Source organism: Brachyhypopomus gauderio, chromosome 4 (genome assembly GCF_052324685.1).
Source record: "Brachyhypopomus gauderio isolate BG-103 chromosome 4, BGAUD_0.2, whole genome shotgun sequence".
NCBI lineage: Eukaryota > Metazoa > Chordata > Actinopteri > Gymnotiformes > Hypopomidae > Brachyhypopomus > Brachyhypopomus gauderio.
In genome coordinates this window covers 15,052,487-15,068,406 of record NC_135214.1, presented here as the reverse complement: position 1 = coordinate 15,068,406, position 15,920 = coordinate 15,052,487, and the positions used below count along the sequence as shown (strand labels likewise).

The 15,920-nt window shown below is 45.8% G+C and overlaps 1 protein-coding gene across 6 annotated transcripts in view; it reads right to left on the bottom strand.

Annotated features, from left to right (window-relative positions):
* col18a1a (collagen type XVIII alpha 1 chain a) overlaps positions 1-15,920 on the bottom strand; it is a 63,470-nt gene that overhangs the window by 22,591 nt on the left and 24,959 nt on the right. For 2 of the 6 annotated variants that reach the window (XM_077002517.1, XM_077002519.1), the window contains exons 1-2: positions 9,438-10,371; positions 647-1,182 (exon numbers count right to left, since the gene is read on the bottom strand). In XM_077002517.1, the coding sequence (XP_076858632.1) occupies positions 647-1,182; positions 9,438-10,371 (1,470 nt within the window). The other 4 variants (XM_077002522.1, XM_077002520.1, XM_077002518.1 and 1 more) reach the window with 4 other exon arrangements.

The following is a 15,920-nucleotide window of genomic DNA, read 5'->3' as shown; positions in this document are numbered from 1 at the left end:
CAACTCTTGGGCCCAAGGCAGTTCAGCCATACTGGATTGCCTCTCAAAAGGCTCTTCTGTACTAAAGGACCTCAGGCACCGCATCTGAGAGACATTCATATGATACTGCACATATAAATGAGCAGAACGTTCCTACCAGAGACCCGCAGACATCCTTTCAGAAACAGTCGAGCATTAAGAGTCTGGTTAACCCCCCCACCTCCCTGAACCACGTTACTGTGCCGATCTCAGAGATAACCATTTAAAAGAACTCTATTCATAATTCATCGCTTTCATATTTTCATCCGTTTAAGTCCTGGACTAATTAAGGAGGCTAAGGATTAGTTAAGGAAGGCTAGGGGGCCATCACATCCTGTCTAATCAGCTGTAATCGCTCCCCTGCAGAGTTAAAAGTTGCATTAACTCTTCAATTTATATAAAGCTTGATGGCTCGACCTGTGTGCACTACAGTATGGTCACATACAGTGGTCTCCATTCATTTCACATGCTTGCTTTGATTAGGACAAGCAGTCTTGCTTTCTCCTACCACAACGGCACTTAATTATCAACTGCAATTACCCTGGCTTACACTGTCTCTCGAGTTCCCTGCACCCTGCTGCTATTATTGGTATAATTAGAGGCTCTATCAGTCGAGGGTGGAACATACCACAAACTTGTCAGGATCAGCACCTCCAGCCTGTCCGACAAAGATCCCAGCTCCACTCTCTAGCTCCATCTCGTCCGGGGAGCGCTCGATGCGGACAACCTGTGGGTCCGAATCGCAGTTAAGGTAGAGCGAGACCTGCTCGTCAAACACGCTGATGGAGAAACGGGTCCAAGAGTCCACCAAGGAGGGCACGATGAAGCTGGCAGCCACATAGGACGTCTCGGAATCTGGCTCCGTGTAGAAAAGCAAGATGTTCTGCCTCTTGGCATGCACGGCTGTCAGCTTCACCCCCACATACATGATCTTCTGGTAGGAGTCGGTGATGGAAAAGAGAATGCCGGCTTTGCTGGAGGTGGGCTTTATGTTGAAGAGGAGCGAGAAGTCGCGGAAAAACGGGTTTGGCACATGAGCTTGGGCCAGCTGACCCGTCTTGGAGTTTAGGCCGAACACATAGCCGGGGCTGCTGTCCGCGGTCTTGGTGACGCCTTCGGGGAGAGGATCGCCAACCAGCTGCAGGAGTGACACACCATTCTCTTCTGTGGAAGAAGACAGGAGCTTAATGCAACACATGCATGCCACACGGATTCAAAAGGGGGAACATGTGAGAGTTATGGTGGGCAGAAGGGAAGGACCAGGTTAGGAGGCCTCAGTATTAGACTGCTGGACTACCCCTTAAAGGAATACAACATGAACCACAAAGCAGAGAAGACAGCAGGAAGCAGTAGGAATGGCTGCGGTTGGACTCATACTTGCTGGGCCCATGATGAACTATTCAGTCATCATTAGCAGCTTGAGCAACTTGAGAGGAGTTCCTTTGTTAAAAGGACATTTTCAGGACATTTTCGACATATTGCAGGATTGATTTATTGATTTATAACTAAACCGACATGACATGGAATCATGTTTCTTCTAACAATAATCTATGCAATTATGTCAGTATAAGGCAATCCACACACTTTTTATAATACTGTATGAATACTTTTATAGTTCATGTTCCTTTCAAGTTACAATATCTACACAATATTATACATACCATTAAAATAAGAGAAATGTGTCTGAATTTTCTTGATGGGAAAGGATATCTACCCAACACCAGTGATATCAACTCTCCTGCAGGCATGACCTTCAGCAGTCAGTTCCTCAAAGACGAGCCAGGTCACCCCAACAGTGAGGTTAAACAAAGACCAGTCTGCCCACGCAAGCTTCTCTAAATAGAGTGCCTTATCAAAACATACCACATGACCTCAGCACAAAAGGGTGGAGCAAACAATCGTATTAAGGCCCTGCGACAAATCCATGAATACATTTTTTTTAATCTCAAAGCCTCTTTTAAGCTGTATAGAAAGCCTTCTTTGTAAAGTAAGACTACAAGAACACAAACTTTGCGTGTACATTGAAAGGAGGAGCAATTTTGAAACAGCTAATCAATAATCTGCTTTACAAATGTGTGCCACACATTTAAAACTCAGAAATCCTATTACCAATCAACCTTTCTGTGTTCATTCCATGACCAGTGGCGGTAGGGCGGAATCACAAACGTCTGTGTGAGCTAAAAGAGTGACTAAAATTACAGTAGCTAATAATGTCTGCTGGTGAACAGTAAACACGCATTTCAGTGTATTCAAAAGCAGTATAAAAACGCTCCAAGGCCTATTGAGGACAGCTTCCCCCCCCCCCCTTGCAGCAGGTACAATAACACGTTTCATTTTTCTTTGTAAGTTATTATGATAGAGATGGTTATCTAACGATCCTGTCCACATGCTCATTAGTGTGGCTGTGAAAATCAGGAAACCAGTCACGGTTATGCTCCACTGATGTAGCACCAGCTCATCTGGATGTGAAACACCCAAACCCGTGGACAGTCATCACAGATGGAGACCCTCAGCCTCCCCCACCCTCACCATCTATGTCTCACATGCCAAACTGAAGGCCGGGTGCTCTTCCCCAGCAGAGATAAGTCTTCCTATCACCACACCAAGACAGGACCACTCTGGTGTCTCTGCACCCGGCCTGGTAAAAAAGGGACAAGCTTGCAGTGCTAACACGTCATCAAGAGTAGGTGATAAGGGGGACATGTGACAGGCTGCAATCATCATTAAAAACAGTACTTGTTATTAGTTATTAAGTATTGAGGTCATGACAGAGTAATAGAATGAGAATGATGTCAGCCTGACTGGTTTAGCTTATGAAAACCTGGTGTTGTTCATCAAACGGGGATGAAAGTGCTTTGGCGTTGTGTAAGTTCATTAAAAGGTGCAGACGGAAGTTTTTTTTTTTTAAGCAAGTCAAAACATATGATCAGAGGCGATGCCTGCGGTTACACGGCATGTCTGGGGATAAATCAGCTGTTGAAAGGCCACTGTCACATCAACACAAGCGTCATAGCCCACACGAGCTGTGACACACAGGCACGTCCCATTCAACCCCGCGGTGCATCTTTTGTTCAAGCCTACAAACAGGCCAAAATAACCGAACAGAAAGAAAGCCGACGTCAAGCCCTGACAGGATAATGACAACCCAAATGACCACCTGGGGCTCCACGTGTCCAGGTGCTCCAGCACGGGCGGCAGGAGGAAAAACTCAGGAGTGACCCATACATATGGCCAGAGTCACCCCGGGCACAAGCAGAGGAACCCTGTGACTCACGGGGAAAGGTTTGGGAAGAGGACTGTAGGGAAACCAGAGACCTTGACTGTTACCTTAACTGCAGGAAATGAACTGGAACAGTACAATCCAGATGTTTGTAAGTCACACTAAGAAACGCCTTTGGGGCAGAATGGGTCCACGAGATGAGCACAAAACCAGACATTTTACAGCACAAATGGACCTTTTCTGAATGGTTTTCTTCACTTCTGTTCACAGGATGTTCAATGTACAACTGCACAATTATTTCAGTTATAATAATAACCATGTAACAGGCAGCTGAGGAAGATGAAGCCCATTAATAGACAGATGCGGTGATGAAGAGCCAATGCAGCACTCCTGTCCCAAACAGCCCTCTCTCCAAATCACACTTTTTTTTTAACAAGAGCTCTTTGAAAGCTTTAATACCATTGACCCAATGATAAGAACCTTGCCAATTGATGCCGCATTGCCAGTCTCCACCACCAGCACAAGGCTCTGTGGTTAAAAAGCATAAGACTGCTGTTCAAATGTCAGGGCACCTCTAACACTGGACAAACACGAGAGCTCTTCAACACTTTCAGTTAAATGAAATAAAATGTTAACCAAACACCAAACTCTGGAAGGAGTTTTCATAAATGAAACTTGGTATGGTGGTTTCTGACATTAGACAAACACTTAAGACACACCGCAGTCTTTCAGGTAATTACTCCCATTAACTGAAATTAGATCTTCTCTGCTTAGCCGGCTGAGTTGAGCCACTGCCAAAGATTAATTTAATGAGTTCTGCATGTCTGTCTGCTTTCTAAAAGGTATGTATCTCTTTCTGTTACCGAGTTGTAGCTGGGGACAGAATCACTTACTCGAGGAAAAAAGAAAAGGGATATAATTTAATTTTGACAAATCCCAGCAGCCAAACTAGCACTTCTGAGAGGAATACAAAGCACAGATCCATTAACCATGTAAAAGTGTATCAGTTTCCAATTACCATGTCAAAGTGTACCTGTATCACGAGTTAAGCATTAACACTTTAATTAGATTGTTTATTCATGCATTCAGGCTCTTGGCACTGACCTCTGACAACTAAATGAATCATTGGAGTATGTGAGACAGGGTAAGAGCAGACGTCTGAACAGGTCTGTGAGACAGGGTAAAAGCAGACATCTGAACAGGTCTGTGAAACAGGGTAAGAGCAGACGTCTGAACAGGTCTGTGAGACAGGGTAAGAGCAGACATCTGAACAGGTCTGTGAAACAGGGTAAAAGCAGACATCTGAACAGGTCTGTGAGACAGGGTAAGAGCAGATGTTTGAACAGGTCTGTGAGACAGGGTAAGAGCAGACGTCTGAACAGGTCTGTGAGACAGGGTAAGAGCAGATGTTTGAACAGGCCTGTGAGGCAGGGTAAGAGCAGACATCTGAACAGGTCTGTGAAACAGGGTAAGAGCAGACATCTGAACAGGTCTGTGAAACAGGGTAAGAGCAGACGTCTGAACAGGTCTGTGAGACAGTAAGAGCAGACATCTGAACAAGTCTATGAGACAGGGTAACAGCAGACGTCTGGAACGGGTATGTGAGACAGGGTAACAGCAGATGTCTGAACGGGTCTGTGAGACAGGGTAACAGCAGATGTCTGAACGGGTCTGTGAGACAGGGTAACAGCAGACGTCTGAACGGGTCTGTGAGACAGGGTAACAGCAGACATCTGAACCGGTCTTTGAGACAGGGTAAGAGCAGATGTCTGAACAGGTCTGTGAGACAGGGTAAGAGCAGACATCTGAACAGGTCTGTGAGACAGGGTAGGAGCAGACGTCTGAACAGGTCTGTGAGACAGGGTAGGAGCAGACGTCTGAACAGGTCTTTGAGACAGGGTAGGAGCAGACGTCTTGACATGTCTGCGGGTCTTTCCCTCAAGACCTGCCCACCACTATGGTGCGATTTGGTCTGACTAAAATAAAAAGCAACGCCAGGCCATTTACATTCACTATGTTCATGAAAAAATACACTGTTTAGAAACACACCTATAAGTAGTGGAGCTCCAGTAGGGAAAACTTTTGAATATATGGAAGTTTGACCTGAGCAAACATCAGCTGACCTTCCCCAAGACTCCTGGCTTCTTTAATTATAGGACCTGAGAGAAAACAGGAATGGTTTCGGAACGATTGTCCCAGTCTCCAAGCAACCGGTTGTGCTAGGTCACCAGACAAACCATCACCTCAGGGGCTCCCAAGACCTATGGTGACCTTTTCCCAAGTTGCCAAGTGGCTATGCCTCGATCAGGCCATGTTCCTGAGGGGACAGAGGTTCATGTGTGGACACAAGGAGACTCCAGACTCACTAAAAATTACATTGACATTTGTGGGAATGGAACAGAGAATGTGGCACGCAGCGGCCTGATCAACCATCCTTTGATGCCTTGTTTGTAGAGAACAAAGGAGGACTGTGCTTTTTGCTTTAGGAAGCGTAAAGGGAAACTGGGCACAGCTGAGATGAGGGCATTAGGCTATGCTCAATCTTTCAGTATCACTAATGACATTTCAGTTGCTTAGTCTATTTGCACAGTATCCTTGATCAAATCTGCTTTATGTTGTCTAATTATTTGGCAGAGGCTGTGGGATGTACGATTAACTCTTTATGTTATGCAGCCACTGGGTCTTCATAAGTGCCTCATGAAAGCAACCGGTGTCTATTACCGATATACAGATAAGTAGAGATAAGTACAATTTTTAAATGAATTGAGCTTTTCAACATTTAGTTTGGTGTTAGAAAATACCCTAAACTTTACCAGCTTCAAGCTTTAAAGCAGACAAATCCCTGTGTAAATGAAGCATTTAACCACAGAAACCAACCAACTGTCAATACTGGAAATGTCCAGAATCTGAATAGAGGCTGTTCTTACCTAAACAAGACGTTAGCAAACTGCTCCAAAAAAGTTGGGTTCAGATCAAGAGTTCAGACTGCACACTGGATTTATTTGGACATTTTTTTAATGCTAGGAATAAGTAATCATGGGTCCCTCCAAAATCAGCCACAGCCCCTCCTATCGGATCTACGTCTGAGGGTCTAATGGGATCTATTACTATTTGTAAGACACTAGTGGGCATTAGAGTTTTGGCTGTGATACATTTCGACAGAAACTGCCCACAACAGTTCTGTTTTCTTTGGCATAACACAGTTCCTTAGAGAGCCAGAACTGAGGCTATGACAACAAACATTGCCAAGTAACATCAGCAAACATATTTTAATGTTATGCCCACCATGGAACAGTATAGGAAAGAAAAAACACCAGGATGTGCATCATGGGTAAATTTGGCCAGGTTTAAAAACTCCCTCCAGACACAAAGCCCGTCATCGTTCACCCTTCTGGTTCGTTTTACTGCGCATTGCCTGTGATCTCCATTATCTTCAAGCCATTTTGTGTATCGTATTCTAAAGATCTCCCCTCTCTGTTGACCCATCTCACAGACGTGGTATGCTGACTGGTGCTAGTCAGAGACCCTGTTGTTGTAAGGCGTGCAGAAATGTGGCCTCTGACCCACTGGTGATGATAAAAGCGTACAGTTATAGCCACATCGCAACCGAAGTCTGCCATGTTCTCACACAAACTTGCACCATTAGCTACAAAAGAATTCTACAGAGTTTCCATTATCATCTGCACTGTCTTGTGTTGAAAGATCTTTCCACCCCAACACCATCTCTCCTCAACGTCTACACAAATTCCAGCTCCTTAAAATGAAACGAGACTGGGAAATATCTGCAGAGGGACCTTTAGTGGCTGAGAGAGCATAGCGTTCATTCTACTGATAAAGTGGGCACTTCCCCCACACACAGGACACAGGAACCACATATACAAAGAACAAGACTTACGTACTGACCATAGTGGGTTATAAACCATACACAAGCACACCCTGTGTTCAGTTTGAAGATAGATAGTCGCTAAGGCAGGAGGGAGTGGAAGAAATACAGTTCAGAGGTGAAATCTGGACACGGGTACCAATGGGAGAGAGATCTACTGCGTTTAAGCTAACAGGCAAATTAACAACACCGCCAATAAATTTGGACTTTCCATTCAGGAAATGTTAACATGACCCCTTCAAATCGACATCTTACCCTAAGGGATTATTGAAGCATGAATTTATGTATGTCTGTGTATGAACGTGTACATATTAGTGTGTGTATGTTTAAGAAACAAAGCTCACTCTTCAGTTAAAAAGTTCAAATGTAACGAGATTCATCTTGTACAATCTCTGATGAGGCTCTAATCCCCATAACACATGGCACATCTGGAATTCAAATGATCATTATAGGACAATGTAACTTTGTAAATGGGTTTACTGCGAGTGCTGTGTCAGAAAAAAAATTGTAACGTGCTTTTCACACACTCATTCAGACACTATTCTGCAAAAAGTCCAGCACCAAAGTTTGTTAGATCACAAGGCCATTTTTGTTATTCAACATACTGCTCACATTAGAAGTCCCCTAATATGGCAGCCTGAATCTTACTGTCGCCCCCACAGCGCTGAGTCACTCAGAGGGATCCGACTTTGCTGAGCTGGAAAGAGTGATTCCAGATGCTTAAGCCCAGACCCACGGTGTAAACCTGTTACCCAACAAGCTACACTGATAGTGTCTGAAGACAAACGGAATTAATCTGTCATAAAGCTGTCACTGGCCTGCCACGCAGTGTTTAGTCATGGGAAAAGTAATAATGTTGTGACAGTTGCCATCTCAGGAAATGTCTAAAAAAGGCATTTCCTCCAAGTCTTTCTGGATTCACTTGGTCAGTGTTGTCCACTCAGGCAGTCCGTCTAAAGATACTTCTTTTATGTCTAAATGTTTTAAGATAAGCGTTCAGGAAGGAATCTGAAATTTTGTTCTTAAACATAATCGTTTCTGCTCTCGTGCTGTTCGACTTCAGTTTCAGTTTTCAGTCATAAATCACTTTCATGCAATTTTTTTTTTACGTGTTGAACACGTCTTTGATTTCACGTCCTGATAACAGTCATAAACAACAGAAATGCACCAACTGCTGACTCTGTAGTCATACTGGGCAAGACAATTAAGCCATAAAGTCTGATACACCATGAGGGCTCTTTTTTCCTCAGAATCTCCCATATTCCAAACCTTGGCACAAAGGCAAACAGATCACAATCACGAGACCCCTGCCAGCAGGGGCTTTAGTGCAGCGGAAGCCTCGTGTTCCTCATCTTCCTCATCCTCTAGTATTATAGCCATAATTGCAGACCGGTGCCATCCGGCGTCCCAGGGCTTCGCTGAGAGTTAGCTGGGGACACTGAGGGAGGATTAAGTGAATGTTTCATGTAAAGTCATTATTAGGGCAGATTATGCCTGGACGTGGACCAAACTACATTGTCTGTGAAGATTTAAACCGGGTTTAATCTGCCAGGAAACCCAAATACTCCACAATATTCATTAATGTGTATGCACTGCAAAACGAAGCTTAGTTTCCACGTGAGTACATTTCTGACCAATAAGAGAAGAAACATTAGTTTCATATGCAAGTGCTATGTTCTAGTGAGACCTTTGAGTTTTGAGCAGAAGTCAAACCTGTATTAAGAGGATGAAATGAGGCTGATCCTCTAGCTCTTTAACTGCACACTAAAGAACAATCATGCTACCACTTCAAGAAATTATTCAAGATAACTGGACATAGGTGAAAACTTATTTAAATACAATTTTGTGTTAACAAAAAATAATTTTCCTCAGGGGATCTCTGTTAGTAATCAAGAACAATCCACATAGTTTCGCTGATAACATAAAGAACAAAACCGCAGCACTGACAGTCACATGCAAATATTATATATTAAATATTAAAATATTAAGTCATTAACATGAACATACAAGGGGTCAACAGAACTGTGCCATGCACCCTTTCTCCAGACATGCTACATACATACATGAAGGTGTGAAGCAAAGATCACCCAGTGTGTGTCCACCCCCACTGCCACCCACAGTGTAATGCACTCAAGGCTCGAGACCACACAGCCTTTGTGACACATAAACAAACGGACAAACAAATAAAAACAAAAAAAAAAAGCCCTCAAAGAGCAGGTGACCAACACACCACGTGAACAGGTGGCCGCCCGGTTCGGAATGCATCTCCCCCCGTTGTACAGGAGGAGGAGAGATGACATTCCAACCCACCTTTACCTTTCTGGGTACTAACTGACAGGCACCGATAGCCGGCCTCGCTCTCCTCGGGCAGGGCGCTGCACTCCACGGGGAGGCGACGCTCCTGCAGGAGCGTCCAGCAGCTGTCGGTGAGGAGCTCGCAGAAGCCGCGGCAGGGCAGCGGTGCGGGCCGGCCGGGGGGGCCGCAGCGGGGCGTCGCCAGCAGGCAGAAGAACCAGGGGGCGCCGTGGTGGCAGCCCGAACGCAGGAACCACGCCCACTCACCCAGCAGCGCCCGCACTTCCTCCACGCTGCTCTGGTTCAGGAAGTTGGGTACGGCGAAGCTCTCCGCTCCCCTCCCGCCGCAGAACGGCAGGTCCGAGTCGACCGGCACGCAGCGCGTGGACTGGTCTGGAGCTGGTGAAACATGGCTGCTTCTGGCAGTTAGTGTGTCGGCCGAGACAGAGTATTCAGGAGAATACTGCGTCGTGTTATGATCAGCATGCCAAGCAGAGCTATTACTACCAGATGTGTTTTCAGAACTGCCATTGACACTGTCAGAAGACACATGCATGCCTATGTTAAATTGGTTCTCCATGAATTCGCCACTGGGACTAGCAGCACTTTCATTGACCATGTTGTGCTTGTCCGTCTGAGTGAGGTCCACCTTGGTAAGGCTCGTCTCCTGCTCAACTTCCTCTGCAAAAGCATGAACGTTTTCCTCAACAACACTAGATGGATGAATTTGCATATCAGCAACTTCCTGGATTTTCCACAAAGGCGACACAGAGGTGGGTGTAAGTGCAGACTCAGACTTGGGACCAACCCAAGACCTAGACCCCAAAAGGGGCCACGGTCCAGACCCAGATCCAAGCTCTGCCCCTAACCCAGAACTGGTTACAATCTCTGCCACTGGCTCCCCATCCATGGCTGAGCCTTCATGACCAGTTCCAAATCCCCCTCCATTGCCCATCTCCTCACCCTCAGTAGCGTCCTCCCCATTGGAAGCATCCTTGCCTCCTCTCCTCAGGATCTCTCCTTTAGGTGCCAATGTGGACACAGCATTGTCCACAGTAGTCACATAAGTGGGTGTCTGCGTGCCCTCGCCCTTGTCCTTGTTTTCGAACCAGAACCATCCGTGCGAGTGCCCGACACACAGGCCCGCGAGCACAAAGAGGCCAAGCCACAGTCCGTGCCGAAACATTGCGCTCAATCCGTCTTTCAGCAGATCGCACAGGGCCGCGCAGCAGACATGCCCACAGTCAGGAATCCTCACACACACTCACCCCAGAGTCACCACACGCAGTCCTCAAAGTGGGCGGGAAAAGTTCAGAGGAGGAGTAAACTATTCATAGGGAACAGGCAGGGGGTGTGGGGAGCTGACTCCTTATTGGGCCAAGAGAAGGACTTTTCCTCCGATGACTCCTCCCCCTCCTTTTGTGTCTGTAGTGAAAGAGTGTCTCTGCTGATAGATAATCTTACCAAAAATGCCTGCGAAGCTTCCTTTTGTATTTGCTGGTGCCTCCGAGCAACTGGGACAAATGTTTCTCTAATGGAATCTGTTTTGTTTTTTCTTAGCTCACTTTTACAGTCTCCACAGGGGCACAAGAATTCCACAATCTGTTCTCCATTGACATTTAAATGAACTGTGCAAAATTAGTTCAAAGCAGCCTTTAAAAAAGGTTCTGCAGGTAGATTAAATCTCTAAGTAATGGTTATTTAATTCCTGATTAAGAATAATGATCTATTGTTTTTTGGGGGGTCCTCAACCATGACACATTTAAACCATCACAAGAAATCAGGACAAATTTCTATTTTCATGGACAGTGCAAAGTTGTTCTGAAAATGCTTTAACATTATCTTTATTTACTTATTTACTTATTGAACATTTAACAAAGAGATTATCTCTCAGATTACCCCCCAGAAATCTTAAAATCAGTTGAAACCACCCTTGAATACTCTGGCAGATAAGAGAACTTCTACTTGGCACCAAAATACCTCTCTCTGCAAGAGTCACAAGACAGTTCCTTTATGGATGGCAAGAAGGACCTTAAATCAGTGGACCATATAACGAGGCAACTCAGTAACACCAGGAGAAAACCCCTTCTTAATTTTCTCACCAGCAGTACAGAATGTCTCTCTCATCCCTTTTTCTCTCTCCCTCTCTCTCACCCCATTCTGTCCCACCCCAATATCTCTCAGCCCACTCTCCGTGTTTCACCCTCTCTCACCTTCACTCTCTCTCTCTCTTTCTCTCTCACTCCACTCTTTCCCACCCCACTGTCTCTCACTCTCTTTCTCACTCTCTCAATCCACTCTTTCCCACCCCATTGTCTCTCACCCTCTCTCTCTCTCTCTCTCTCTCCCTCTCTCTCTCCCTCTCTCTCTCCCTCTCTCTCTCCCTCTCTCTCTCCCTCTCTCTCTCTCTCCCTCTCTCTCTCCCTCTCTCTCTCTCTCCCTCTCTCTCTCTCCATCTCTCCCTCTCTCTCCCTCTCTCCATCTCTCTCCCTCTCTCCATCTCTCCCTCTCTCCATCTCTCTCCCCCCCCCCCCCTCTCTCTCTCTCTCTCTCTCTCTCTCTCTCTCTCTCTCTCTCTCTCTCTCTCTCTCTCTCTCTCTCTCTCTCTCTCTCTCTCTCTCTCTCTCTCCCACTCCACTGTCTCTTCAAAATCTGCTGTTTAGCTCGACCTCACAGCTACGGCCCACCCATCCCACCCCCCAAGTCCTCCATGAGAGCCATCACACAGCGTTCCAGGACCCACGGTCCTACTCAGACCAGTACGGGCAGGCCCACGGGTGCTGGTGACAGATGCAATCTATGTGCGCTAATAGAGACCGTGAACTAGAGGATTATTACAGAAGAAAGCTGTAGCTGTACCACAGCACTGGAGAGGAACGAGGAGACGGTTGATGGATCTCACAGTGTTTGTCTATTTCGAAGACTGCTCACTTTCCAATTGTTGACAGAGTTGTGCACACGCATCACTGCTGATGGCTTTGACTCACCAGAGACCACCGCACACGTCAGCCCAGTCTGACACAGGGCCCAATCATATGGGGGAAGGGAATTCTATGTCTGTTATACATTAGATTACATTATAACGATTCCAAAGTGCTCGCAGTGGTCACAGATAACTAAACGAGATGGAATGACAGCCTCATGACTCCCTAGCCCACACAGATACCCAATTAAATATATTTAAAGTTAATAAATGACTGTATAGGGCCACAACTCACTTTGGCAACTGTTTGGTCATTTTTCTTATACATAATCACACGAGGTCCAGTACGGTAGAACCCATGTGACTCCCACAGAGCCAGACATTAGATTACCATGCATGCTGAGTGAGCATAACTGTATTTTCAGCATATCTGTCATAAATTGTCATGTTGGAGATGGGGTAAGGGATATGGGGTGGGGGGCCTGGGGGTGGTAGGGGTCGACCTTCTGACCCCTGCAGTTGCGCTGTACCTCTATGCCAAACTGAGTTAGAGAAGGAAATAAGGATAATTCTCCGGAAACAACCTACGCACAGGTTTGGCAACCCATAATGCCCCTAGAGAGGAGACTCACTTCCCTGACCCCCACCCCCAGGAATCATGGGGCTGTCCAAGGTAAATGAGGGAGTGACAAATGCTGAACAGAACTTCTCTCCTGTGCCAAAACCACAACCAAACAACTGTTGTGTCTTAAACAGGAACTTACTGTGTTTATTCGAGACTGAAAGGATTCTTTTAACAATTAACACCTGTGAACTTAAGAACAGATAAGGAAAAGTGTAACAGATGTCAATAACATTTCTATGTTAATAACTGGCACTGCGTAAAAAGGGAAAGTAACACATCAAGTTAATGAAGTTCATACCAAGAACTACTGGAAGCTTTTAGAACTGTTACATACTTTTACACAACATCAACATGTTATTGTATAAAGACATATGTAACTTTTGCAAACATCAGTTTAAAAACATGCTTGTTAGTACAATGTGACAATGGCCTTGATTTTTTTAATGTTCCTACTCTGATGTTACCCACAGAAGGTTGTTAAGAGAGCTCACCATTTCTGTGTGGGTAGCAACTGTAGTACTCTGTGTGCTAACTTCCTCACTAGCCCTTTCTCAGTGACCTTTCCCAGCATGCACTGCCTGTCTGCTCTTCCACAGCTGGATTGTGGGGGATTACTGGATCGCAACACCAGCTTGGGGCAGAATGGTGCATCACCGTTTCCTTCTTCTGATTGGCTGTAGCCTTCACAGAATCCCCCCTTATTCCCCCGTTTGCCCCACAGGGAGCTTCAGGAGCCTGCCCGCATTCCACGTACCTCAGGTGCTTGGGCAACACCCTGAGCTACAACAGCTTCTGCCCGCATTCCACGTACCTCAGGTGCTAGGGCAACACCCTGAGCTACAACAGCTTCTGCCCCATTCGTACCTCAGGTGCTAGGGCAACACCCTGAGCTACAACAGCTTCTGCCCCATTCGTACCTCAGGTGCTAGGGCAACACCCTGAGCTACAACAGCTTCTGCCCCATTCGTACCTCAGGTGCTAGGGCAACACCCTGAGCTACAACAGCTTCTGCCCCATTCGTACCTCAGGTGCTAGTTCGAACCCCTGAGCCAGAACATCCTCCGCCCCACTCGGATGCTGTGGACCAACTGCCATGTCTAGAGGGTCTGCTCATGTTTGTTATCGGAGCAGTTAAGGACGAATGAATGGGGAAGGAAACACGGGGATTCGAGTGCACAAGCCCTGAAGATTTATGACAGATGAAGTGCCAGAAGGTTGGGTGGTCAGGAAATCAACAAGGAAATGCCTTTCTTGTTCTTCAGTGTTCACAAATTTCCTTATTTGTGCTGGTGCTTACCGGGTCAGGGTGTGAGGACCCTGGGGCAGGCGGCACCTGGAATATTACTTTCAAGATCAGTTCAGGGAGGCTGGAAACAACTCCTGTAATGTAAATTATGGCTAAGTCAGTCTTATCTCTCTCTATACTAAACCATGCTGCAGTGACAGAACACAGCAACACACCCTTTCATGTCTGTAATGCTTCTGAACCTTTGAGTGTCTGAGCCAGTGCTCCAAACTAAACATCGCCTGGGAATTACGGCTGGGAATTATGGCTGGGAATTATGAGAGGAAAGCTGCCCAAGTTGTGCTATGGTAAATCTATTCAAATTTGACAAAGATAAGAAACAATATTAATATTAACGTGGGGATTAGTTATAGCTATAAGCTTAGAGCATAGGTGCATTTGGGTGAAGCGATAAAAGAAATGAAAGGTTTATGCTTCTGCACAGCAATCTGTATGTGCCCATCGGATGAATTTGCCATCTGCTTGTAATTAACTTGTACATACCCAGATAATAATACCTCCCAATAGCAAGTTTGTGCTGTCAGAGGAAGTCAGCTTGCAAACAGACAAGGAGCCAACGAGATGATGAGACATGCAAGCAGTGTGACTGATCCAAAATCACACAGAACCAGATGTGATGCCATTAGCACTCTTCCTCTGCTAGCAGGACAAGGCGAGCCAAACTCCACCAACCGGCTTCACACTGGCCTATTTCATTCCATTCCTCAATGATTGCACACCGACACGACAAAGCAGACTGTTGCATTCTTTCACTTTTAATGCTTTCAGAATCTTTTGGCAGGGTCACGCAGTTCGCCTGTCTACCAAAGATCACGTTTACAGAAGTTACTGCATAGTAGACCACAAAGTAAACTTCCTCACGTGACCCCTCTGCCATGCCTGACCAGGCCTGCCCGAGCTTGTGCAGGTACTCAATAAAAACTGCATCCCTAGGCCCAGTAATCAGCTGCAGAGAAAGGCCTGTGGCCATAGCAGCTAGGCAGAAACCCCAGCAGGGTAAAGTCATCATTTGATCTCCACTTTGCACCAGGCGGCACATGGAAACTGCAGAACTGGGAGCCACATGAGTGCATCATACACTTGGTCATAAAATATGTAATGCAATAATACATTTTTGTACTAAGTCAATCAGCTTTATTGCAGTATGGAAGATGGTGCTAATGCATGTAACCAAAGACACAAATCATTATTAACATTAAACGTCCTCACTCAATGTTTGAAGGCTTATTTATCTGTTTGTAGTTCTTTTCTTTCCTGAGAAAGTTTGCATGTGATGGTGATGTTACAGGTGGAGCTGCCCTTTGGGTTGCAAAGTACGGGCTTGATGTAAATTTAAACCTTCAGAAGTACAGGTTTGATCTCACACTTCACACCTGAGCAGAGTTTCACTCCCCAGTGCCGTATCACTCATCAGTGTACACATTCTCCCTGCAGATTGGACATCCCGAGTGAGCAGTGAGTTATTCCGTTCACTCCGTATCCTCCCCGAGGCCAACACTGACACACCAGTCAGCGCCTGGTTTAAACGCCTCCCTGACAACATTTCACCAGCTCGGCATTGCAGGGCCACAAACATTTTACTGTCCAGAACCCTGTTGGAAATAAGTGATTCGTAAAATGCCTTGTGGAAAAAAGGATTGCGACATGGTG